Source organism: Danaus plexippus, chromosome 15 (genome assembly GCF_018135715.1).
Source record: "Danaus plexippus chromosome 15, MEX_DaPlex, whole genome shotgun sequence".
In the NCBI taxonomy this organism is placed as follows: Eukaryota; Metazoa; Arthropoda; class Insecta; order Lepidoptera; family Nymphalidae; genus Danaus; species Danaus plexippus.
The window spans coordinates 8,126,297-8,153,550 of record NC_083547.1 but is presented as its reverse complement, the minus strand read 5'-3'; the positions used below and the strand labels follow the sequence as shown (position 1 = coordinate 8,153,550).

At 31.1% G+C, this 27,254-nt stretch overlaps 1 protein-coding gene across 3 annotated transcripts; it reads right to left on the bottom strand.

Annotated features, from left to right (window-relative positions):
- Positions 1-19,344, bottom strand: LOC116766494 (DNA-binding protein D-ETS-4). Of its 3 annotated transcripts, none has more exons than XM_032656359.2 (6): positions 19,131-19,344; positions 7,508-8,276; positions 6,819-6,973; positions 5,108-5,240; positions 2,631-2,777; positions 1-1,136 (listed from the first exon to the last, which is right to left on the bottom strand). In XM_032656359.2, the coding sequence occupies exons 1-6, from the start codon at positions 19,167-19,169 to the stop codon at positions 946-948; spliced, it is 1,434 nt and encodes a 477-aa protein (XP_032512250.1). In that variant the 5' UTR covers positions 19,170-19,344; the 3' UTR covers positions 1-945. The 3 variants fall into 3 exon arrangements, with proteins under 3 accessions (XP_032512250.1, XP_032512252.1, XP_032512251.1); XM_032656361.2 differs by lacking the exon at positions 19,131-19,344 and adding an exon at positions 10,892-11,040; XM_032656360.2 differs by lacking the exon at positions 19,131-19,344 and adding an exon at positions 10,826-11,012.
- Positions 19,345-27,254: the final 7,910 nt, after the last annotated feature.

Here is a 27,254-nt window from a genome sequence, read left to right as displayed (position 1 = left end):
TAAATGGCCGTTTATTTTATTAAATAATATTACACTTGTCATATAGTCTACATTAGTTTGGTCGAATAAAGTTAAGATCGATAGAAATGTCAATATCGATTAACCTATGAACCAAAATCCCAACACCGTTATAACCTAGCCGTAAACACTATTTTACAATTACAGACAGGCTATCAGTTACGATATTTTGTCCCGAATAAATTCCAAAGGCTATATATACATCTATTTGGCACAAAATTTCAAAATTTTACATTTTCATCACCGAAAACAGCCGCCACATTTTCACTTAGGACTAATTACATCAACATTGCAAATGTCCCACATATGTGTATCGCATCGAACACGAAAAGACAACAAAATAGGTAACAGAATCGTTACATTAAATATTTTTTTTATATAAAAAACTCAAACAAATCATATCTGCAATATAAAATTTAAATTATTTTTAAATATTTTTTATTTTATTTTATCATATGAGAACCTCTTCATAATCTTTAACGATAATAAGAGCAAACTTATGCTCTAATTTAAAAATATTTACACAGACTTAACTACCAGTTCATAGAACGTACTAGAAATATATCATAGATATATGGGATAAAAATTACCAGCTTTCGACGAACGATCGAATCAATTGATTTCTTTACAAACCGCAGTCTAATCGCCGGTAAAAAAAAACTTATTCTAACAAAACCATTGTCTCCATCCATTAGAATTCCAGAGAAAATTACCTTTCCCGAATTGTATGGAGGAGCTTTACCCGATGCTTCTATCACAGGACATTCACTCGCCTGGAAAATAAAACATCGACAAACTCCGAAACTGCGTCAAGTTTTGCTGACAAAACCCGACCAGTCGTCAAGGTGTCCGCATTACCGCGGCTCTCACATGCCCTTATTTACAATAAATATTTACAATTTACTTATACTAAGTCACTGCAAGAGCTTATAAACAGTAGGGATGACAGAACTGATAGACGAGCCTCTGACTTCTTTCCGTTTTCTTCATGATGCCTTTCTTGTAGTATTGTCTAATGCTACGCGATAGTTTGTCGTAGTTCATTGCGGGCCTGTTTTTTCTTTTGCCCCACAGTCTGGCGACACGAACTGAATCTTCAATTTTGAATACACCGTTACCTGAAGAACACCACATGAATTAATCATCAATAGATTGTAATAAGGACATTATTTTTTTGACTTCGTGAGTAAATTTTTTAAGCATAAAAAAGAATTCGTTTTTGATTTCTTGATTGGCTATTAACAAAGTTAATTAATGTATAAACACGCCATTAGCATAAACAGTAAGTTGTAATTTAAATATGTCAATGATCACAATAAATTCCAAGATAATTAAATGACCCAGATTCTAAAGGACTAATCAAAATCCTACTATCGTGACTAGTTTCTGTGAATTCCGTGTAACCAATGTTTCTGATATTACCATAATTGACCAGTTAAAGCTGAAGTAGACGTGTCAACAATGGTCGTAAACCAGACGGAACATTATAAATAGTATATAGATCCAGTCACGAAGCAGAAAAGTAACCTTTTGAGTATTTTATAGAGTGCCTAACAGATGGCAAGTAAATGGCTGGTTCACCTTGGATCGAGAATGTCGCTATGGATTTCCACCAAGAGATATAAACGAAGAACGCCAACTTTATATCAGTGGTATTGCACGAACTAATTTATATATAGGACGCAATAAATTCTGGGAACTGAATTATTTCTAAATCCTAGCTGACCCTACATTCATATATCTTTTGCTTGGAAACTGCAAAAACTGCAATCGTATCCGATAGTTCATATATAAAAAACACTTGTACAATATGTAAATGTAAAATGTAAATTTAATTTTAAATGTGTTTCTCCTAAAACGTAGTCGTCCATTAAATTCTAAAATAATTACAGTTTACACTCATCTCGTAAACAATGATATAACATTTTTATATTCAAACTGGTTTCCATGGCTGCAAATTAATACCTCATAAGTTTTTTCATTCAATTATAAAACAAAGGAAACGAGAGGCTGCCTAGTATCGGTATATAAATTCATGTCGATTGACCAAACCGTTTCCTTTTGCTTTGTAATACGGATTAGTTTCGATTGCTTTGGCTATCTATAAATTACTTTATTCTCGACTTGGGTATACTTGATTTCATTAAAGACAATAAGCTCATTGTTTAATGACATGTCCAGTTAAACTAGTCTATGTATGTGTATAATTTCTTGTAACTAAACCTGGTTTTTACCATTCGTATCCTATTTTAAATGCTGATATAACTTCGTGTTTAGCTAGGATGTTGGAAAATTACTATCCATATATATTACTTATAACAATATTATTTCAAGAGCATCAGGAAAGTCTTCATATTTGAAAATTAAATTATTAATTAGATTATTTATGTCAAACATTCTCTATTTGTGCCGAACGTAGATTATTACTGTTTGTGTATGTTTTATTGTTATAACTTATGTTTTCAAATAAGGTATTATTTTGTATTTTTTTTGCACTTTTGTCAGCCACGTGTCTTTATAAATTAGATTTTTAATGTATTGAAAAGCGTTATGTTAAGAGGTTTAAGGTTTTTCAACATTATATTTATATTCTTGCAAATTTATGCACTTACTTCTGTCTAACCACCGTATCGCTGATCCGTGTATATGTGGTGAAGCCAAAAGTTCTTTGAGGAACTGCCAAAGATGGATGTGGGTGCTACCAGTCTTCACTTTGCCTCCACCTTGGCTGACATTTGCTACAATGGATTCTGCATCATCTGTTGAAAATTATTTCAATATATTTTCGGGACAATTATGACAATATTATAATTATTAAAGTAAGGTAAATGGAACAGTTAAAAAAAGTCATCCTATCTTTGTATGAACTAGTTAAATTATATCCGAAAACTTTTATTATGTTTCGCTTGTTTGAGTTTTTTAGGAGATCAAGTTTTAATTAATCCGAATAACATATAACACCAATTCGGATTAGCGTGTTAAAGTAATTTTTAAAGAGAGTTTTTTAATAAATATCAAAATGATATAAGAGATTTATATGTAAAAAGTCAATAGAAATAAATTCTAATTACAACCAACAATAAAACATGAGTAATGTTAACTATCCCTCCTACAAAATGATAAATTTAAACAACTAGTTATACATCAATTAAGGATGTCTAATTTTAAACGAGTTATTTAATTGAACTCCTGATACTGGGCACTGATTTGTGTTGATGTGACGATGGTAATGATTAAAACTATCGTAATATGTTAGCTACTGAATTAAATTAAAACAAATTTTAGAGATATATGCTAGCAAACCTTAAAATCAAAAGCCACGACCTTCGTTCCAGGTCACATAAACAAACGGACAGTAAAACTGTAAAGTAAACACCGCTCTCGGGTTAACGAATACGTTCTATTTTAAGATGGCGTGTGTTGAGATCATAAATTCAATTTAAAACATTTTTCTAAAGATAAGAGACAATGAATCTGGACCAAAATAAGAATAATTTGATCCATTTCTGATGTTTTTGGTCCATTTCATCTATGTTTTATTTAACAAACAATATTTGCTGTGAAAATATTTTGATTAATTTTAATCAGAAATCAAATTGTTTTGTAGTAAAAGGCTAACTTTTCTATTAAATTATTCGCGGTAAGAAGTAAAAACATTAACGTCTACCTATTGAATTATAGATACGAGAAATACGTCGACAGAGTTTATATGAATTTGTTTGATGTTACGGGTTTCTATCTTGACTGATACATTCGACCTTGCGAGTCCAGTTCAAGTCACATTTGGGTCATCTGGAAACGTTATAAAAAGCTGATTCTCCATACATGGCTTGGTGTCAGTAAGGAATACTCATTGACGGTCAGATTGATAGTCTAACTGTCGCTGAATAAGGAGCCCAACGTATAAGACTTTACAAACATTTCAGGGAATAAATGAATTTGATCAAGTTAAATAATTCTAAACCTCGCGGAATAACTTTAGATGGAAATAGTTTCTTTAATATCTTAGCAAAATCGCAATAGAAATCACCAGATGATAAATAACTAGTCGGCCATAGTATATTGGTTTTGCTCTAATAAAATAAGTATTCAGGAACCCTTGAGCTTTTTATTTAAAAAAATTATATACATATTTTAACGATCTGATAAATCGAATTAGTTAAAACATCCTGTGTCTGAAGTGATATAAATCTCAACGTGTTCAATGATCGGAATGCGGTATACTTGGTACAGATGATTGCCCTTAGCCGTTTCCTGTGCCACATCAACACTTTTTTAAACTAGTATATAGATCAAACGCTTCAATCGAATCTGACGAGCTCGAGTGTATTAATAAATAAAATATAATATAACAGTATATTTATTGTACCTATCATTCCTAATCTCTTTCACAATCGAGTTTAGTAACTATGTATAGTATATACATATTGCAACAAATATTATGTTGAAATTCCCATGGTAACGACATCCGAACGGTTCTTTTAAATATTCTAGTAAAGGGACGTGTTAAAGATAAAATCTTCCCATTCAAAGTGTCCCATTTCTGTCCATCTCTAGCTCCATCGGAAAGCAAACACTAGGCCATATATCATAGACTCGTTTGTCTGTATGTGGTACCTCGTATCGACTAACGGTTGATCACAATACAAGCTGATGTATGACCGTGCTACATAGCATCCACTGGAGTTTCTACTGTTTTGTTTGTTGCGGAGATAAATTTAGTACTTTATTGAGCTAATAGGTTGTAAACAACGTTGATATTTCATTTGATTTAATTAACTGTCACTGCCGATCAACTTTCCAATATTTTCTTTATTTATATTATATTACTTCCTACATAAAAGGAAGCTTTAATTGATTAACTATTAAATAGTTGTCTCTGTTGGTGATTAAATTTTTTAAAACTAGGCCACGTTTAATACTTTTTATTTGCCCTTGTCTATGGCTAGTTTACTTAATGTCTTAGGTTCATCGATGTATTCTTTAGAGTCAATTTAAGTATAGGCTATGAATGTAGCCTTTCTTAAGTTTTAATATGTTTTTAGTAAATATAATTTTAAAATAGTAAAGTATTGTTAAATTAATTTACCATCACTCATGTCCTCAGTGGCAGGTGCGGGCGGCGCTGGTGTAGGCGGCCGTTGCTCAGTCCACTGGCTCCTCCAACCCTCATGCCGTGCAGCTTTCCAGATCTCCAGTTGCGCGTACAGCGTGCTACCCGCCTGGTTCAGTATTATTGTAAAATTTTAACTTGTAATTTTTAAAATTTGATATGAGCTAAAATCGAAATAGGAATCTGGATATGACAAAAAATATAATATTTTAAAATAGTGAGACACATCAAACACATATTCTCAAACATGTTTCTGTTCTCAGAGAAGAAAAATTTAATTTCTCAATATGCGATTAGGAAACAGAGCAGATTTAACGATTTGTATGCAAACATCAATAGCCATGTACTGCCGGTGACTTTCCATCGGCCTTGGAGAAAGTAGAAGCATCGGTGCGTAAGACGATCATTAACTTGAACGATAACATCGAGAATAAGAAAAACACATCTCAGATTATTCCTTTGTTTTAAACAAACAATTCACTATAATGTTAATTCAAAGTTCAAAATAAGTAGATATATCCTTTTAACGGGACAACAACGAACTGTTAACTACACTTTACTAATTTACAGTTAAATCAACGATGAAGGACAAGAAAAATTTGCTACTCACAAGATCTTGTTTAAAATTTTGAGGTTTACTGCCGCTTTTATAATACTCTTAAACAATAATTTAGCTTCACTAAATTAAAAAATATTAAACAATGCACATTTTTATTGACTATCAGTGAAACCTTTAAGGTTTTTCTGTTTAGCAATATTAATGTAATGTTCCATTAAAAGTAAAAAAACTTATTCTCTTTGAATTAAACTCGATACAATTTCGTAAACAGACGTAACCTTTTAACCAATTGCCGCGGACCGTGACAAGTTACAATGCCCTTATAGCTAAAAATACTTTAAGTTTTATTTTAAATTTAGGCGTGACGTATTAAAACGCTTTGGAGTGTTTTTTGTCTCCGCGATTAATTTCAAATTTAAAACTCCAAGTCACATTACAAAGTACCAATTAATTCTGTCATTCTATTTATGATAAAATGTTGTTATAAGACGTTGCTTCCAAGATCAATTAAGCAGTATAGCTTGATCAGAACGAAAAATATTAATGAAGACATCTCAATAATATATTATGCATAAATTTTAATTTCCGAATACATTAAAAATCTAAAATATCTAATTAATTACAAGACTATTAACATTTTTACAAACGAGAATAGTTCTGGAAGGTTCCAGGACCTTAAATAATGGAATATTTCGTATTTACTCTGTATATTTGTTTGTTTTCAACAAACACTATCATACACACGTTTTGAACTATGCTCCATTATCGGTGCCCTTAATCGCCCAGGGCCGCGTGATTACGACGATTCTCTAGAGCAAGCGTCAACAACAGATTATAATCCTGCCATTCAGTATTACTTCAATAAATCAATCCGTTGTCTATGACATTAACTATAAATAATATTTAATTGTTTATTAACCAACTAATACATGAAAAATGCATACCGCAAACTAACTAATTTCACATAAATCCATTCTCATTAAGCAATGACTAATATGAAAACCATAAATGACAATATCAAATTGTAATTCATATATTTTTTATAAATGACTCAGTTGTATACACTTTACGGTTAACAATGTTTATAACGGAAACTATTTATTTATTTATTAATAAAATGCAACTTACTTGTGGAGCCCTTTGATTAAATTCCTCTTCAGTGAGCGCAACAAGAGCTGTTCCGTCCATTGCGAAATACTCGGACGGTACCATCGGCAGGTTGAAGTGTCTTAGTGTGAACATCACCCAAGCTTTAACGTCACTAGAGCTCCATTGCATTGGGTCTACAAAAAAATCACATTATTAATTCACATAATTTATAAGCGAATCAAATCGACGTAAATAAATCTTCATCTGCTATATTTTGATTAAAACATATTTATGTTTTTTTTTTTAATAATGTTTTTGCGGTTAGACAATTATATTTTATTGAGAATGATTATAAATAAAAGACATAATTATCAAAAATTAAGCTGTAATGATAACATCGATGCTCAAGACTCGTATCAACAAATACTCCACTCGTTGCGTAATCAACTATTTTAACGAAGTACTCGGAAGCTATTTATAATAATCGTTGTTTGCTTTAGCAGTAGCATCTTCGATACGTGGAAACATTATATTTTTTATTCAGTCGCGATATTATTGACGTCGGCGTTAATTAATCTGTCAAAGGTTATGATTGTAACTTGTAAGTGATTATCACTGCCTGCATTCCAAAGCATGCTAGACATCGTGTAAGCATTTTATTGCGAGACAATCCACGTATATTAAATTATATTATTTATGGTTAAGAAATAAAATCATGACTGACTCACCTGGTGATATACCCAGTACTGTGCACGTGTTATCGACATCTCGCTTTGACTGTTCTATGGCCATAGAAAGAACGCGATCAATGTCGGGGGCAACTAGGGCCTCCTCGCCGGGACCACCGCTGCTTTCTTCCATTTTGACACTTCCTAATTCAAAGGGCCTTAAGTTTAATCTTTTTTGGAATGTTGTGTCTTCAAGAGCTGATCTTAAAAGAATATGATCCCTGGGTTCTTCGACTTCAATTTTAGGTGTAATATAATTTTGTTGGATACTGTCTTGTAATATTTGATTTTCTTTAAGGAGATCTTCGATGTTAATATATTCTTCTTGTTGTGGAACTGGTGAGGAATATTGATTGTTACTGCTGTAAGAAACGCAGGAGCCCGATGGTGACAGTGGATAAGGTGACGCGAACCCTGGCACTGTTAGCCTGTTTGGTTCCTCTTTGATGAAAACTGGAGAATATTGAAACGAGTTATAAGGGGAAGACGGTTGTAGTGCTACTGTTGGTATTGAGCCCTCGTCCGACGAGGGGGAAGGTGTGGGGAATCCTTCAAAATCGTATATGCGTTCAAGATAGTTATTGTCCTCTGGATATGGAGGTGGTGGCTTAGTGTGTGTTGGTGGAGAGTGCAACATCGGTTCTGGTGGTGATTCGGCGCCTAAAAGACGCAGGAGGTGATGAATGTCGGCTGGCGATGTTGGCACTGCCCTCTCTCCCTGGGATGCCGATGGTGGGCTGCACCCGGACCGAGGCACCGTCTGTGGCATCTGTTAACAAATATTTTCTTGAATGGTTTTTTTATTTCAGTATTTTGATAACTCTTAAATTTAATGCGACTGTATTGTATGGGATTGTTCCTTACACAGTTTTTCGCCTATCTTATACCAGCCTTCTTTCGACAGATAAAACTAACTACACCTATCATTTATTTTTAATAAAAAATTTATTCTACTTTAGACCTTTTTTATCTAAAAATAAATATTGAATATTCAAACAGAATTAAAGATTAATATAAGATGCAATATATTTAATTTCATAGATATTTAATCTTCAAATGAAATCCTAAATTACACTAAAATACGCTTTAAAATTATTTAACGACATATGACTAATTTAAAGGATCTTTAAATGTTAATGTAAGCAAATCTATGAAAAGATCAACTACGTCAAAGTTTGCGAAACCAGATGTCTCAAGCGTAACATTCTTAAATTTTATGCCTTATTTATTAATAATCCAGATTCTTTCAAAGTTCTTTGTATTTAAATTAAATATTTATAATTAATATATATATATATATATATATATATATATATATATATATATATATATATATATATATATATAATGGCAACATATAAATAACCAACATTTTTATCTTTTTTACAAAAAACACTAACACGTGCTAGAGAGTTACCCATCTCCGTAAACGATAAAATCCTACTGAGCTGTTAATGACACGGATAATTTCATCCTTACCGCAGTTACAACCGATCAGTTAATAAACAAGTTTAATTTACATGTAATTTCTTATCTTTAAACAATATATAATGCTTCCCACGACGACTAGCGCTAATTGCGGAGTCTGCGAGAACATTCAAAACAAAACTTTATCTTCATTCAGATTGGTACATTTTTAATGACATTAATTGGAGAGTATATTTTTTACCTAAAAACTAGGTACATATTGATACACATGAAAATTACTTAACTTCCCAACATGTAAAACCAGCAGTAAGTCGAAATCCATCACACCAATCGCGCTGCCCTGTCGTAATTTATCAATTTATGCAAATCTATTTTTAATATTTCATGTTAATTTTGTTTTGATTTATAGTCCATAATGATGATAAGGTCAGATACCCGAGTTAATTGTATTTAGAGCAGTTGAGACCCGTTTGTATTTAAATTAAAATAGCATATTAAAAAATCTTGCTAGTCAATTGTTATGTAAATACGTATCATATCAGAAATGAAAAAAAAAAAACATTTTTTTTATGACTTAAATATATAAAAATAGGGTTTTTAAAAGAAAATATTCAAAAGATTTTATAGTTCAAGATTTGTTAAAAAAAATTCACATGTCAGTTATGATAATAAAAAATCGATTCGTAATATCGACGCCGGGTATGCGGAAGCTATTCTTGAGTTGTGGAGAATAATTTTAGGCTTATTGAGGCGGATTAGCCTGAAGTTCTTGCATATATTACACAGATATCGTTTAGCACACTGTAATCATCTTTCCCACAGACAATTTAGCTTTAAAGAATCTTATATGTCAATTAAGTAATAATGATATCATCAAATTCTTTTTGTCAATCAATGTTTGAATGAATGTTTCTAACTATAGCTCTATGATTTCACGTCACTTCTCTAGCACGGGCTGTCCTAGAGCTCTTCTAGATAATAGCGCGTGACCAGACACTATACAGCCTCTTGTTACGATTTCGACAAGACCTTGGGGTTTTCACGAATGTACCGCATTTGTACATTGTTCGAATCAATTGCAAACAAGTTTATTTCTAAAGAACGTCACTAACAATGTCAACTTGACATAAGATTTATTTTTGGCACACATCCTTCAAAATTGTTAGTTCTATGCTCTGTATCGTTACTCGGCCCTCTTACTTTATGTGTACACATTTATTACTATTTTATGTATGGATTACATTAAAAGTCTTGTGAAGCACGTGTATTCAGTATGAAGTTCACGTTTGTATAATACAACAATAAAACAAGTCTCAAGATGTATCCTAAAGATAAACTCAAATTGCCCATTAATTTTGGCACAATCCACCAAAACTGAGTTAACGGTCGATCAGCGAATTTGAACTCTATTGCTATTATAACTAAGTACAAAACAACAGCGTCTATACCGGTATGTTTTTTTAGTATTTGAACTTCTGTCTACTCCTTTTATAGCACTTCAACATGATTTGACAAACATCTAAATCATGTGGATCCACAGTTAAGAGATAAACAAATCACAAATTGGTGGTTTTCCCACCAACTAACACAAGAGATATATAAATTAAATATTATATAAAATCATTATGTTAACGATATTTTATTGTAATAACCTTAACTAAGCTAGATATATTGGGATATATCTAGCTTAGTTAAGGTTATTCAATTCCCAGTCAAGACTATTCTAGTATTCAAAAATTAATAACTTTTAATACATTCGGTCACATTAATTCTTTAAATTTGATGCTAATGAATTAAATGACCTTGTCATTTGATTTACAATACACATAATATGTCTGAGGGTTGAGACCGGGTTAAATTATTTTCATTTTATACCAAAAAGAAACTCACATCAAAAGTCAAAATAACGACACGTTTTGCTGTCACTGCAATAATTAAAAAATAAACCGCACTCACTCGAAACGTCAGCTAAGAAAGGGTTGTTGCACCTTTGACGTAGCGGCCATCTTTGTATAGGTTATGTTATACCGGCTTAATAGTTTATAGTTTTTTGGCCCATGGCCGCGTGTGTACAGCGAGTAGATCACCCGGCCACTGAGCGGTGCGCACGCGCAGCACCTTTGATTCAATGAGGCCTGCGTCACGCCGGAAAATACGTTACTAAACTTATATCGAACTTAATAGTGCCTGTTGAACAATACCGCGTGTACGTCAGAATACATTTGATTGGATATCTATGACGTTCACTTTTACAAAAATTAACCTATCGATACACAGAATAAACAGTAAAGATATTCTGTGGATTTTTAAATTGAGGTGAATAGAAATTTTAACTATGGTACAATTTGTATCATGAACATAATATTCTAAGAGACGAGACGAAACCTTTTAGCATTCAATGGATTCACCGTGTGGGTGCCGAGTTCATCGCGTTACAAGGAGAGAAGTTTGAACAGTGCCTTGGACTTGCGACCAAGGTGTAGGTTTAAGGGGCCCCTATCTAACGCGCGTTAAACGCTCACCTTCACCGTCGAAGCTCCTCTCTCTACCTAATCATATTTGAAAAGAACCAACTAGGGGTGCCTTCGAAGTAAGTTCCGAGAATGAATTGATATTAGTTCTGGACAGGCCCAAGTCTTTTAGTAGATTGTAGAGAGGTTTAGCCGTTATACCTCTCGCCTACTTTTACCAAGTACAAATCTCGAGTGGGTTTCGAACCTATTTCGAGTGAGTTCGTTAGTGAGCTCGTAATATTTATTGACCTTTATGGCATGGTCACTGGGATGTTGGTTTCCCAAGAAACCGTAAGCTCTATAATCACAACGCGCTTGAAAATTCACAAATACATAAATAGGTCTGGTCTGGAGGCCGACGCACAAATATCCTGTGGGATTTTTCGGGATTTTTTTGTTTCTCATACGTATCCATCATTATAGTCCAATCCAAAGCGGCTTTAAGGATAGAGTAAGATTTGAAGTTTGATTTTATAGCCCTAGTACCTTCTCCCACAAAACTTACTGATCGCTCGTTCGTGGTTATTTCCCTTTGCGCTCTGGCTACCGAAAGACTAACCGCTTCATGTATAATTTCCAGAATCTTATCGTGAAAACGCGAGTATTGACGGCTATCCAGGAGTACCGTACATCCCATCAGTAAATGCTTAGCAGTTACAACTGCTTCCCACATATATAGCAATTTTTTTCGGTATCTTTACCACATCTTACTAAATTATTTTATTGAGATAAAATTTTAGCAATGCTGGCGACCGATCTTGAATTAAGGTTCGCCATTTTAGTGCTAACGGGGGTGCAAAAATCTCCTATAGCTAACCAAACGTTCTGCAACTCTAAACTCATTGCATGGATCTTATATTTATCATCCTCATCTTGCCGAATAAAAGACTTCCATATAATATCTGTATCTTGTAAATGAAGAAATCTGTGCGTCGAATTTAACCTGAATTGTTTTATAGATCGAAACTTTTGAACAATATATATACCATTTAATTTAAATTTTACAATTAAATTATATTTTCAGTATTAAATCAATGTTGAATTAACGCGTTAAAGCCGAAATATTTGCTATGTGTGCAATTAAAAGCAGTGGATATTCCTGAATGTATATAAAGTTGTGATTAAGTTCAATCCCATTTGAAATGACTAACATAATTCTAAGTAGAATTAATAATTAAAGGATTATTAATAACGATTAATGCATTTAAAATTACACACATAGGTTTATAGCTAGGTCAGAAATATGTTAAGTTCCATCGGAATTACTTTGTAATGATCTTCTTAAACTTGGACACGCAACATACACATTAAGACAACTTCCCACTTCTGAGTATATTTTTGTAACAATTGATCTAATTAGTTAATTTAATAAAAAAATATTTAGCTAAAGTATAAAATAATACTTCCTTATTGAGTATAAATAAAGAATAATAGAAAAATAAATAAATTAATTTAATTTCAATGTCATAGTTTTATTAAAACAGATTCTAAAAATAAAACTTGAAAAAAGAAATATCAAAACCAATTATCCTTGACGTCTTATTGGGTAAGACAATGACGTCATACCTACACTTCATTCATAGTTCAATAATTACACACAGACAGGTGCACTCACACAGATGCAATTGTGTTTCAATAATTATACACACAGACAGCACACATTGATGATATGTAGCTATGACGTTAAAAACGTGAGAAAAACTTTACATCGTGATATAATTGTTTACGTACACCAACTGCTGAGTGTCAGATGTACATTTTTTTTCATACAATCGGTAAGAAATCTTAGTTCATTACAAATAGGGTCGCTATTTCCATGTTTTTAAAGGAAAAATATAGAAGAAGATGTCGTGTATTCTTCGCAGAAATACATAGTACGTAAATGTTAACATCATCTTATATGTCATTGGAAAAAGAAACAATTTGATTTAATTCCAAGTTTTTCTTAAGTGTTTTCAATGTACCTTTAAAAGACATAAACGAGTTCGTAACGTGTGCGAATGAATGCATTCTTTTAGACGATTTTTTGTCTTAATTCATTTGTTTCTTACTTAAACGAATTAACAAACCATTTAAGCAAAATTTTGTAAAAGAAAATTACTTAATTAATTAATTACGCGTTATTTATTTTTGTAAAAAAACTACATACTCCCGACGTTTCGGTTACTTTTCAGAACCGTGATCACGGCCAGGCGAGATATGATGAAAGAAAATTTAGTTTATAACTCATATAGGAGCCTTACACAAATACGGAACGCCAAGTTAAGTCACTATACAGAACCCATGTGCTCCTCAACTTTACATATATAACTACCATCGATTCAATCAATTATACTAAGTAAAGCCAATAAGTTTTTTATAAAATGAATATACTCATTTAAGCTTCCTCAAAATTAGGACGGTAATAACGATGAATGAAAAAGTTTTAAAACCAAACATAGCAATCCAAGTCACGGTTGTAAATAATGCGTTCCACATTAAGGTATTTACTGCATGCCTTCATATCAATGAACCTTCGAAGAAGGAACGAGAAATTATAGCCGGGTTGGTATCGCGCAGGCTGAATTGAAAATGTATAAGCATTCATTATGTAATCGGAATTGCCAAGTGACTAAGTTGTCACTATTCATAATACGACTTCGTTTGAATCAAATCATGGAGGCCATGCGTAGAGGAATTTTATATAGAAAAAATAACAGATATTTGATCACGACAATAAAGTTCAAAACAATACTATATATTTCAAACTAGCGATTGAAGAGAACGAGTTGTTTCGTAAATACATTATTTGTTTATGAATTTAATACACTACTAATCAATTCAGAGTAACATTATACAGAAATGAGAATGCCAACGAAGATTTTATCGCAAAAGGGCAATCCGTTACAAGAAATCTTTGGAGACATAAAATGGTACTGTTCTGCAGAAAATGAATATAATTTGTAAGGTCAAAATTAATGTACGATTTAAAATTAAATTCTTAATACGTTAAGGAAACAAAGGTAAATACTTACGATAGGATAACTTTTAAGCAATAACAGAAAAATTGTCTCGGTACGAAGAAAATTATGAACACTAACGACTTAATCAAAATTAAACTAAATGAAATGTTTTATATTTTTTATAATACGTTACAATTTATTCCACAGGGTTATCATCATATCGGGGGACAAAGTGCATGTTGTTGATAAGATAGACACGTCAGAAGTATATTAAAATTGTGACACAAATGATGCACGTCATAATTATGTGATTGCAGCCTTATATTCTGCAGCAGTAAAAGATAGATGAATGATGATGAAAGTTGCCCTCCACTTCACAATAAAAAAATCGATGTAGGAAAATATAAACGTATCGGAATAAATCACGTCAGAACCATCTGTTCTTAATATACAAATGTTATTTAAAAACTCATTAACAATATTCAAATATATACAAAATATACAAAAGTTGGATTTAAAGTTGTTATATAAAAGGATTTTTTGTTAATCTTATGTGTTACTATACTCTGTTCTAAATCTTTTATTTTCTTACTTTTTATAAGAAACGAAATTTTAACATTGAACACGACCTCAAACCGACATGTATCAAATGAATCCTCGGACACTTCAATATACATATTTTATATTTCTCGTGGAATGCGTTTTATGGTCAATGTTTATTTATTTTAATATATTCAATGTACTTTCCGCTGTAATAACACTCTATATAAGTGTTTAATTCTTATAATTGAATTCATAATTACATTATTTAGCTTATTCGTAGACACCAAAGCTATGCTCGGAACCGGTCTTTAAGGCCTTCGGTTTTCCCAAGAGCATTCAAAATGGCGGACTGACAGATCTCTTTAACCAAATATAACCACAATATTACACTATTTTAAGAACATATTCGTGTGAAGAAACATATATACGTAATTTATATCAAAATTAAAGTTTTATGTTTATTTTATTGTGGACATTATTTCATGTTATGTAAAGACTGATTTCGTTTAAGCTATTAAAAGTGCTCGACATAGCAACAGTCTTTATTATAAAATGCAAAGACTTTATTGAACTAATGGCGCCAATTCTTTACAATGAGACGGTTTGATGTTGGTTAAAAAATATATATTTTTAAATTAAACTTTTTTATGCATAATAATTTTATTTTATGGAATAATTAAATCTTAATAACTTTAACACATTTTGATGTATAGAGATTTAAAATTATAGCCTACATATGACATAACATGAATCTATTGAATATTTAAAATTATTGCCTAATAATTAAGGAACTATTAAACGTAATAATTATAAACATAATCATAGCCGAACAAGGAAGCCTGACAGAGGCGAGGCGTAAACAAACCACAGAACAGCAAAATCAGTAAAACAAGGTCGCGTTAACTATCGTAAATTACGAACCTGTGACGCAAGTTTCCCTTTCACCGAGTTATAATCGGTAACAATCTATAATTACCTTTTAATTTGTTAATATAAAACGAATGTTGTGGACGTATAAATGATTTGATCGTGATTTTGATATTCAGTGCTTTTTTTTATAAAAGACATGTGAATATTACTTACAAATTTACACTGTTCAAAGCAATTTTATAACTATTGCAATATTTAATGTGTTGAAATTAATATTTCCCGCTGTTTCATAAACTTTGTTTCATAAAGTTTGATGTATTTGTTTAAATGTTATCAAAAAAACAAGCGGCCAGGTGTGTTTGTAATATTCCGTAGTTTGCTGCCAGTTAGCGTTCGTGACATAGCGATGCTTTTATATCTCCGTCTTGTGAATTAAGACTAACTAAATCTGCATATTTGTATAGATGTACATGGAAAATGACCCTTAATTTTCACACTTGACGTCCATTCTACGAAAATATTTGTCAAAATAAAATCTCAACCCATTATGTTAATTCATTTTTCACGTAAACATTTAACTTTCAAATTTTCGTTGCTGTTTACTTAATTATATTTATTTTAATATAAATTTATATTAGTTTGAGCTAGAACTTCAGAAAGACTAGCAAAGATTCCGAGAAATGTAACAAAAGAGGTATTTGGCCTTTGCGAAAGATTTGTCACTGAGTCATAATGCTCAGCCAAAAGTGAAGCCATTTTCCTGTTACGGCCTAACGCTTTCGCAATAATGAATCAATACCAACAGTTTACTGAAATAGTGGTGTCATTATAAAATTCCTTAACAAATAATATAAAGAAAGGAATTTATTAAACAATCGATTGTTATATTCCAAAATTGTGTTTTTTATTAGCAATCACCATTTCAGAAACACAAAATCCTATCAAAATTATAAACAATGATAATATTATTAATAATTTGCTGTCATTAAATACAAAAACAATCCAACGGAAATGTGAATTATCAAGTAAGCTCTAGTTTAACTAATTTTAGATAATATTTTGTCAAATCGAAAAGCACGATAGAATGTTTTGCATCTTCATATCATCGGTGACATGACTCACATCTTGTATCACTGTGTCGGATCACGTAACTCAAAAACAGAAGCCTGCGTCCTCGACCCGAATAAAGTCAAGTGAAAATCGAACCGCAAACAATCGCTCCATTCTCTCTGACCGCTCACTGTTACGCCACTAAAGAAATGCGCCTTTTGTTTTATAGTCTTGTTTAAGTTAAGCTAACATTTGACAACTATTACATTGTGAGGTCTAGATTATTTCATAGAAAACTTCTGCCTGATTTCAGATTAGTTTTCCAACATGGCAGGAATTAATATTACAGAATATATATACATTTTAGAAAGACAATCTTAAGAGTTATTTAAGTGCATGTTGTAACTTTTACATACTTTCAATTTTATACCGTGAATATATAGAATATATATTACTTATTATATATATATGTATTTACATATTTATATAATAAGTATAAAATCTATATAATGTACACTGTGTATACTCGATGCGGAAAGTAGTCCTAATTCTAAATAACATTATTCTCCACATGTTATAAAACAGCAAACCATTCTAACAAGAACACGAGACTGTAAGTATTTATATAGAAGTATTTTTTTTTTAATAAAAATCGTACAAAAACAATTCATTCATAATCAATAAAATTATAATTTAATATTACGATCTATTGTTTTGTTAGTGATGAAATACGAAATGTATCATGACAGACGCGTTATGGACGCGTTACTTGAAGCCTTTGAAATCAATTTGAAACTTCATTGTAACTCAAACTAGTTAATAAAGTCGACCTTCAAATAACAGTGATTGGTGATCTATAATCGAAATTTAAAACTTTGTTTACGTACAAATTACACTGTACTGGCACATAAAAGGTATAACTTGGAAGGGTTGAAGTGACGCAATAAAAAATATTATAAAATATAAATACGTTCTTCATAATCTGTTTTATCCTTCATTACTTTATCTTAATACCTTTTAACTGATGTACATGTAAAAATATCATTATTATATCTAGGAATAATTAAATCAATCTACTCGATTATATGATAAATGACGATTCTAAATTTAGCGATGAAAAAGATTAATTTTATGACGAATTTAATTTTGCTGCTATTTTTATTAAATATTGGGTAACAATTAAAGTCTATAAAAATTATATATAAAAAGTAAAAATATTAACATATTCAAAATTATATTATTTCGGGCAACAATAATGTCGTGAAGGTCAATAAAATAAAAACAAAGATAAACCTATTACAACTATCTAGTAGATAATATAACTGAGGACAAAAAAAAGGTCATTAGCATACCGATTCTAATGAATCTCTTTATCTAATAAAGAAATTAATAAAATATGTGTTAAGTATGACATCGGGAGTTGCTTAAAGTTATGTAAAATTAAATGATAATTAAAGTATTAAGTATATTCACCTTTGTACCTCATATCATAGAATTATCTTTTATTTCAGATATATATTTACGAAGAAATGAAATAAATCTTGGTGCTACAATTACAGCTACGCTCTACATTATGCTACAACAACAATAAAAAATATATAATTCTATCTACTAATCCTGAAACATATATACGATATTAAATTCTTTTATATATTTGTATAAAAAAAAATTACATTTCATATAATTGTTCATCTCTTTCATACTCATTCGATTGAAATATCACGGTCTCTTTCTTGAATAATTTTCTTCGATAAGTTATCTATTTGTTTATTACAACAAATTGAAATTGTAGATAATAATACATCATAGCCATTTATGATAGCGGCAATATAAAATACTAGTGTAAAAAAGAAAATTCAAACAAGAAATAACAATAAAGTCTAAATGGTATGTGTATTATCTTGGCATATTATTTGCGTAGGTATTATTTATCGAAGCCTCTAATAGTTCGTGACTTTGCGCACGCCGGTGTCAAAATTCACATTTATTTACATCTAATGAAGCGATTACCAACAATGTCACAGCCGCGGAGATGCCCAATGAATATTTACAAACCAAAAGCTCTTTAAACAGCCCATGTGTTTGTATTATGAAAAACCGTTCACGTTTTATGCTAATACGAATGAGCGAGCGAAAACTAGAAAGTTTACTCACACAGGCGCGTCCATTCGCACATGCATAATTCTTGTAAGTATAAAATAAATAGCTACCAATATTATATAAATATAAAAAATCGAATGATAGAAATATTAAGAAAATTATTGAGATTAAACTCACCGTCTCCGGATCCTCGTTAAGATTACTCTCCCACAACATTTTAAAATCGAACAGTTCGCTCACTTTCAAAATATATGCTGAACAAATAAACTTGAATTTAATTTGTGTAAACAGTCAGTCCATTTCGCGCTGTGTTTACGTGAAAAATTGCACTCGTATATTTATTTAATGGGAATATTCCCTGCACGCGACTGCTGCCGTGGCGGTATCGGCGTAGTATGCGCTTGCGCCGGTGTCCGAGAGCTCACGGAGTCACACGACTCTACCCGAGCTTACCCGAATGAGCCGACCTACTTATGCCCCTTTGCAACGCTCCAAGTGGTCGAGCGTGGATTTTTTCTTCATTTTCCGATGAAATGCCGTCTCAGTAACTAGGCTAAATAAAAAACTTACTCGTTTTCCCATATTCTTTTTATCTCACTTAGTCTTGATATAATTTTCACTATTACTAATATCAAATATCATTTTGACAATAACTTAGTGTTATAGCTACTACTTAATACTTTAAGAATTTTTATTTAACTTTTTTATCATTGCAATTACAACAGCTTATTTTAGAAGAGACATTTAAAATGAGCTATATATATTTATTGCAATACTGGCTGCAGAATTTAAAAAAAGACATTAAGCTTGTAGCGTAGTTAATATAATAATTTATTCAATAAACCAACATAGCTTAAAGTTTACTCTGGTGTAATTAATTTCGAATGCTTCTATATCTTTAAAAATTCTGTAAATTTTTTTCATCTTGATGTGGTTTCAAACAATATTTCTGGTTTCAAAAATTAAATGTGCAATTATATGGATAGCTTTATCGCTTACGACACTATCTGATCATTGAAGTCTTTCTACAATTAACATATTCCAATTCCATAAATTCTCTATATGTTGGTATAGGCCAAGATAAAATCTTGTTTTTTAAACAGATTTTTACTTATGTAAGATATGAAGAAGTAAAAGGAACTTCTTTCGATTATTTAATGCTTTTAACATTATTGATCCAGATGTCATTGTCACTTTTCTCTCAAATCTGTATGCATTTTCCCAAGAATTAAAAATGTTCTCGGCCTATCATAATGGTCATCCACGTTCCTCATACCGTTCAGTACGAATAACTCTATCAAATTTTTGCATCCTGGCTACTGGTATACCTCAAGGAGACATAAGGAGACATTTTTGTTTCTCCTTTTTTTCTGATATGTACTTAGAAATACTAAAGAATGCCCGGAAGTAAAAGAACATTTAAAATGTTAATCTAATAAAGCCTTTGAAAGATATTTAGTATCAAATACACTTAGAAGAAATTTCGCACAAATAAATAAAAAAAAAATGTTATCATCTGAACGTAAGATCCGTAAAACATGTACGGTTAGAAGGTTTTTAAGCATTATTATTTAAATGTTCTATCAAAACTGTCTCAACTCATATTGTTATACTTCCATGCTTTGTAGGTTTTTGCAAATTATGTTATTTTTTTTTTAATTTTTCTGTCTCCAATTACCAGTTTCATGGATATTTTACTAGTCTCATGTATGAAAATAAAATTCACTAGCGTAGACAAAGATGAGGCTATATTAAGAACGAACGTTTGGGATGTTATCTAAGCATTTGAGGCATCCACCAGAATATTTCATTCTTTTCACTAAAACCTGTATTTATACAACGAATGCAGTTTTCCCAACATTAAGTATTAAATATAAGCATCACACTCGGTTAACAGAAGCGACCAAATTGAATGTACGGTATGGCTTTTATATGTACTATACAATGGTAATCTATATTAATCTACTGGTTGGCATTGGTTACGCTGATATAATAAATGAATGTGATATAGCGTTATAAAGTACGAGTATTACACGTTGATATTAATTATAACATTTATCAATCGGTGAACACGGGTAAAACCCTGAATGAAACAGAACGCTTTAGATATGAAAGCTTATTTCCAAGGTTACTGCAATTGCAACAGAGACTTAGTCACGTTGCACTGCTCCGTAACAATTGCAATTATATCTTGCAAATAATACACTATGATGACTTTTTTGTTTTTCTTACATATTGTTTTATTACGTTAGGTCATTTTGTCCTAATTTTTAGTTAATTATAGTACAAAATCTTAGTTTTAGTTTGGATTATATACCCAGACATTTTAGTTTTACATGGAATATTTATCTCTGTTCCAATTAACAATATAATTTTATACTCAAATGAGGGATGCTGAAGTAAAACATACAAAAGTGAACATATAAATTCGAATTATTTCATCGACTGTAACGAACTTTTTACTTAAAACTACCATGAGAGGCATACAGTGTTACTACAAATAGTAGAATAGTAGAATATAGGAAGCAATTTATAATTGATCGAGACGTCATACATAAAATAATCAATTGAAAGCTTTTATTTTTAATATGTATCCTAAACGCAAAAAGGTAAAGTCCCTAAATCGAAATAATTTCTTATGTTTTTTATCAAACCATTGATGACAGCTTGCAAGTCAGTGTTTTAAGTGGCTCTATTGCATTGTCACAATCTGCGTCTTAGTTGGCCTCACTCAAATCTTTAAAGGATATGCATAAGGAAAAATGTGTAGACAAAATAATCAAATTCTGAGAGGTCTATTATTTTACATAAGCAAAATTTGATTGATATTAATATAAATAATTAAGAAAAAGATATATTTATTAAATTCGAAATATTCTTAACAGAGTATTAAGGCTATGGAATTACAAATAACAAAATTATTGCTGTTTACGTTGTATAGACAAAAAATTATCAGTCTGTGATAAATTAAAATAAAACATACAGAAAAAATAAGAGTGATAACCCTTGCCCCTTATCGTCGTGCACCAAAAATAGATGTTGTGATTATTTTTTTATGACCGTATTAAATTCAGAAATATATAAAAGAAGTATGCGGCTTTGAAAATTCTTAAATATCTATATAATAATAACGATCGAACGAATTGTCAAAATTTAGACGACTATTATTATTCCTCTTATAAGAAAAAATCTCATTTCCTCCGATATAACAGTTTTTATGAAAAAAAAAAAAATTTTTTATCCATAAGATGCACAAGCTTGAATCTACTCGTTTAAAAATAAAATAACACGGTTTACGGCTACTTGAAACTGGACATTTTGAACATTTCTTAATTTCGGAGTGATTACCATAGAAAACATTTGAAAGTCTGAGTAAGTACTATGTAAAGTTAGTCGTTGTTTCAAACCGAGTTACTCATATTAACATTCATTTTGAAAATCAATTCTGTCCTTTCATTCAGTCCCATCTCATCTCTAGTCAGGATACTCCAATATGCTTTGTTTTCGAAGTTGGACAGAATTGCTGTAATGGCATCTTTGACCTACATATTTCATTCTTAAGCCTATTAAGCTATGTGGAATTGGTGGGCTGTGGAGGGATCCAGGTTAAAGTTTCTGATACATTCAACCTATATATCTATGATCTACATCTGTCAGGGTAGTGAAGAGGGTGAATGGACCAGGACCGAAAGTTTTAAGTAGCTTTGTACAGTTCGTATGGCGAACTACTTATCCAGGCTCTGATTTTGAGCAGCGGTGGTAAGGGAGGTGTCTAATATACATTATACATTAGAGACAATGAAATTTCGGTTTAAGTCTAGAATATTGATGTGAATAGTATTTGTGGTCTTTGGTTGGTGAGGATGTCAAGTCATACAATAAAGTAAACGAACACACGAAGCTGAAAGTCTGTCTGGCATAGTAACTTACTCCCTTATTATTCCGACGCAATGATAAATATGAATTCATATTAATTCTCTTGAATATTATAATATTTATACATGTACAATAAAATCTGCAATTGCTACACGTGTGACTAATACTAACCTGTTATAAATTAAATTTAAAAAAAATATAACACTCCTACTTAATAGCAAATATTTCTTAAAATAATACATCATAAAGAACTATAAAAGAGTCAACTTTGATTGGTGTGGACGGTGATTGACATTGAAATATATTTCATTTAACAACAAATAAAATATACTACCTAATACATACATTTAATTCCATGCAAAATATCAACAAAGATATATTAATTACCGTGATTATATTATAATGTCTAGAGCCAAACTGATTTGAATTTTAAAGGGCAACAACAAACACCTGCGTTGAAGTGGTATATTTACATGAATGTCAGCTTTAGAATATATTAATACAGTCGAATATCTCGTATGTTCCTAATTTATATTTAAATTGAATTATAACATTTCTTATACGCCATTTTTAAGAACATCTCATTCTAAAAACATAGATCACGAGGTATGTTAATTTTATTCATATATCAATAACATACCTAGTAACTAGTAACTATATAGATATATTCATAGTCCTGGCAACATTATTGAACTATGATAATTTTTAATTTTGATGTATTTCTGGTGATGTATTTTAACATTTGGTTTGTGTTAATTATATAGAGAAGGTGATTCTTTAAATAAAACTAATATTTTCGGACGTACTGCGAGTTTTTTATTATTTTACAACTACATAATACAGACGATAGATGTAAATTTGTTTTATATGTATACTATATCCGAAGATCTTAGTTTTATTTAAATGAATACACTCCCAAATCTTAGATATGATTAAAGTGTTTAGTGCTTTCAAGAAATCGTCACAGTGGGTGGTAAGTAACAGCAGTAAGTAATAGGCAGTATTTGCGTTCAGAACACACCTAATTAATTCTAAGAATTGTCCACATGTTTATTCAGTTTACGTTTGATTGATCGAGACGTGGGATAAAACATACCAATATGATCTCAAATAAAACACGGTCGTTTATATTACGTAAACAGATACGATTACACCTCGGATATATTTAGAATTTAAATACGATTACTTAAGAGCTTCGTATAAAATAAATAGATTGGATTTATTTAATTAACTGAGTACGTGTGGCATTCTTAATAGGGAGACTAACTGTGTAAAAAGCCTCTCGTATCACACTTTGATAGATCTGTGTATAGGGTACACGTGGCTTTTAAATGAATAAAGTTTATAAAAAAATAATATTCTTCTCGATGCAGCTTACACGTAGATGACAAGACCTTCTTTTCTTAACTTCTCAATAATCAATTTAAATTAAATTCTTTATTTTGTAGCCCTTGTTGTCCAAAATATGCATTGTATATTCCGATAATAAACATAGATTGCTATCTGGTAAATTCAATTCGTTATAATCTAAATCAAATCGAAGAAAAAAATTTGCTTGGTTCCGTCTTTCGTCATGTCATTAGGGAAAAGCCAGTGTTTAAAGCAACTCAGGTTCGGGGAACAGAAATAGCGTACCGGTTTCTTTTGTACCTTTATAAATAACGACTTCATTTGAATATCGCCTAATTAAAATAACATAAATGTTACTTTTGATATAATGCAGAATACATTTTTATACTTAGAGCATTATATTTTTATCTATTTGCTTTTGTTTTTGTTGTCCACCGGCGTCTTCAGAATCATATGTTATTATTAGGATTCATTAAAAATATATTAACAAGATATTTTTAGTCTCTTAAACAGGACTGACCTTAGCTAAGCAATCTAGTGACCAATTGAAGTTTGATTTGTTCTTTTACTTTCGAATGATGATTTTGAATTAAGTCCTAGTTTGGTTTTATTCGATGACTTATTACTGACTAGGTACCAGCCCCGGCTTCGCGCGGGCTCTATACAAAAAAAATATATAAATATATAAATAATATTGCCTATTTAATTTTGAGAATTTACAGATAGTGATGTAGACTTGAAAACGAAGTGATTTATGTTGATAAGACTTAGTACCGTATGTATGTAAATAGCTTTCCAATAAACGATTTAGGAATGCCAATTGTTAAAAGTTGTAAAATGAATATAGTATGTTATCCTTAAAGTATAGACATATGCCACCGCGGACTTTTCTGTAGACCTATATAAGATACACTATTCCACCGTATATTATTTTGTTATATCTGAAATACTTTAGGCAGCGTTTTCGTTAAAAGCTCTCAGACGGCTCATGTTCTTTCGACATCTTCAACGATTATCGTCAATGTACACACAAGTAAATACAAAAACGTAACAAATTATATACTAAAACCTTCCTCGAGAATCACGACATTGAGTGATGGTAACTATTTGATAATCGGTGCAGTAGTTTTTCCGTTTATCAAAAATAGACAGACGCGCGAGGGACTTCGTTTTATAATATGTATATTGATTGATAAGTCCAAGCCACGTCCTTTACAAGGCAATTACTCAGAGATAAATGAAATAATCGATAATTTAGTTTGTTCAGGACGAAAGCAAGGGTGTTAGAAAAACAAATGTCCTTTATAGTCTAACATATTTGGAAAAAATTGTAAAATAAATTGTGTGGTCTAAACAAGATATAATTTAGTGAGGGCATGATGAGCATATTAAATATGAGGCACCAATAAATACGCATAACAAAAAAAAGTAACTGGTGTACTTTTATCTAAATAAATGAAAATTCCACACAGAATAATTTATTCATCGTTGAGTGAGTTTGCTTTCTTCACGGTCGAACTACTAAGAAGATCGTCAGACAAATAGGTGCACACGTCATAAAGGGTATAAAGAAAAACATGCATATGTAAAACTTTTAATGTAAGAAAACAATGATTGATTGCCAATCATTATAATAACCTCACGTGGGTGAAGCCAGGATCAGAACCAAGTATCATATAAAATAACAAAAGACATTTATTACAACGATAATATATTAGCGGATCTAATGGAATTATAATAATAATCAATATTACATTATCTAGCATAAATGTTTCGTATTATTATAGGATTTGGATTTCCCTGTATCCTGTTTGAATTTTACATGTAAGGTAACTCAATAAACGTGGATTGTGACAATAGAAATCTATTAGTGATTTAATCAATACATAAATATTAACGAACTTATTTAGACACGACACCAACGTCATCTGCCGCCAGTTTTCATTATTTTGTCCGCCTTTCAAATTTAATTTCAATCGCATTTTTAAAGACCTTACCCTTACCACGAACTAAAATATTATTTGTGTATATATTTTTAATGTTTTTATTTTTTTAAACCACTAAGAAATTTTGTCACAAGATTGAGGGAGTTTTCGATTCACAAACAAACAAAACAAAACCTTTTGTTCGTTAAAATGATCTTTCAGGTCACTTATATACATAATAAAAAAAAATCTAAATAAATTAAATTAAATTATTTTTATTTAATATCATTTAATTTTCTACCTCATTCAAATTAATTTGAATATTATGTAAAGTTTTCCGCTATCTTTTATACATATCCGAATATTCTGCTCTCCGAGCTATTAGCATGTTGTAGTTACTCGTTTCTATCTCTAATTGTAAAGTTTTAAACACCTATTCCACTCACTTTTACGGTGCCTAGCTGTGGTGAAGAAGCTTCAGCTCGAACATGGCCTGGCCTGAACGGGTAAGAACTACCCTCTCACAGAAGATCAGCGTGAAGCAGTATTTATTGGCTGCTTTTCGGCCCGATGAGTGAGAGAGTTGGTTACTCTTATTTTGTTCCCACACTTTGCTGCTATCTACATATTCTGACCCTTTAGTCCTTCCTTAACAATCAAGATTGGCAAGGCAACCGCAACATCTTTTATGTTTATTTTTTGAAATGGAGTCATGTTTTATAAGAATCGTGACGATCAAGGGATACCATTTCTAACATCAATTTTTTCTATTTAACAGAAGCATCCATGCTCACTCTCTTCATATATCTCTTCGGATATTTAGAAGATCAAATCAAAACAGTGGGAGACCAAAGTACATACGGAAAAGGATAAACTTTATCATGCTGGATACAGGACTATTAAGTTTAGTATCCAGCGTTTGAAACAAAATGAAAAATTCATGTAAGGTTAAATAAAATAAGTAAATATCGTTTAGAACTATAGAATTCATATGTGAGCATACTAAAATTAAGAGTACGTAAGTTATATTCAGTCTTATCATTTGTGTTTGTCATTATTCAACTAGAAAACTTATAATAATGCTATAAAAGTAATTGCACTCCAACATAACAACATAGAGTTTTTGTGTTCATAACGAGTTTGGCAACTT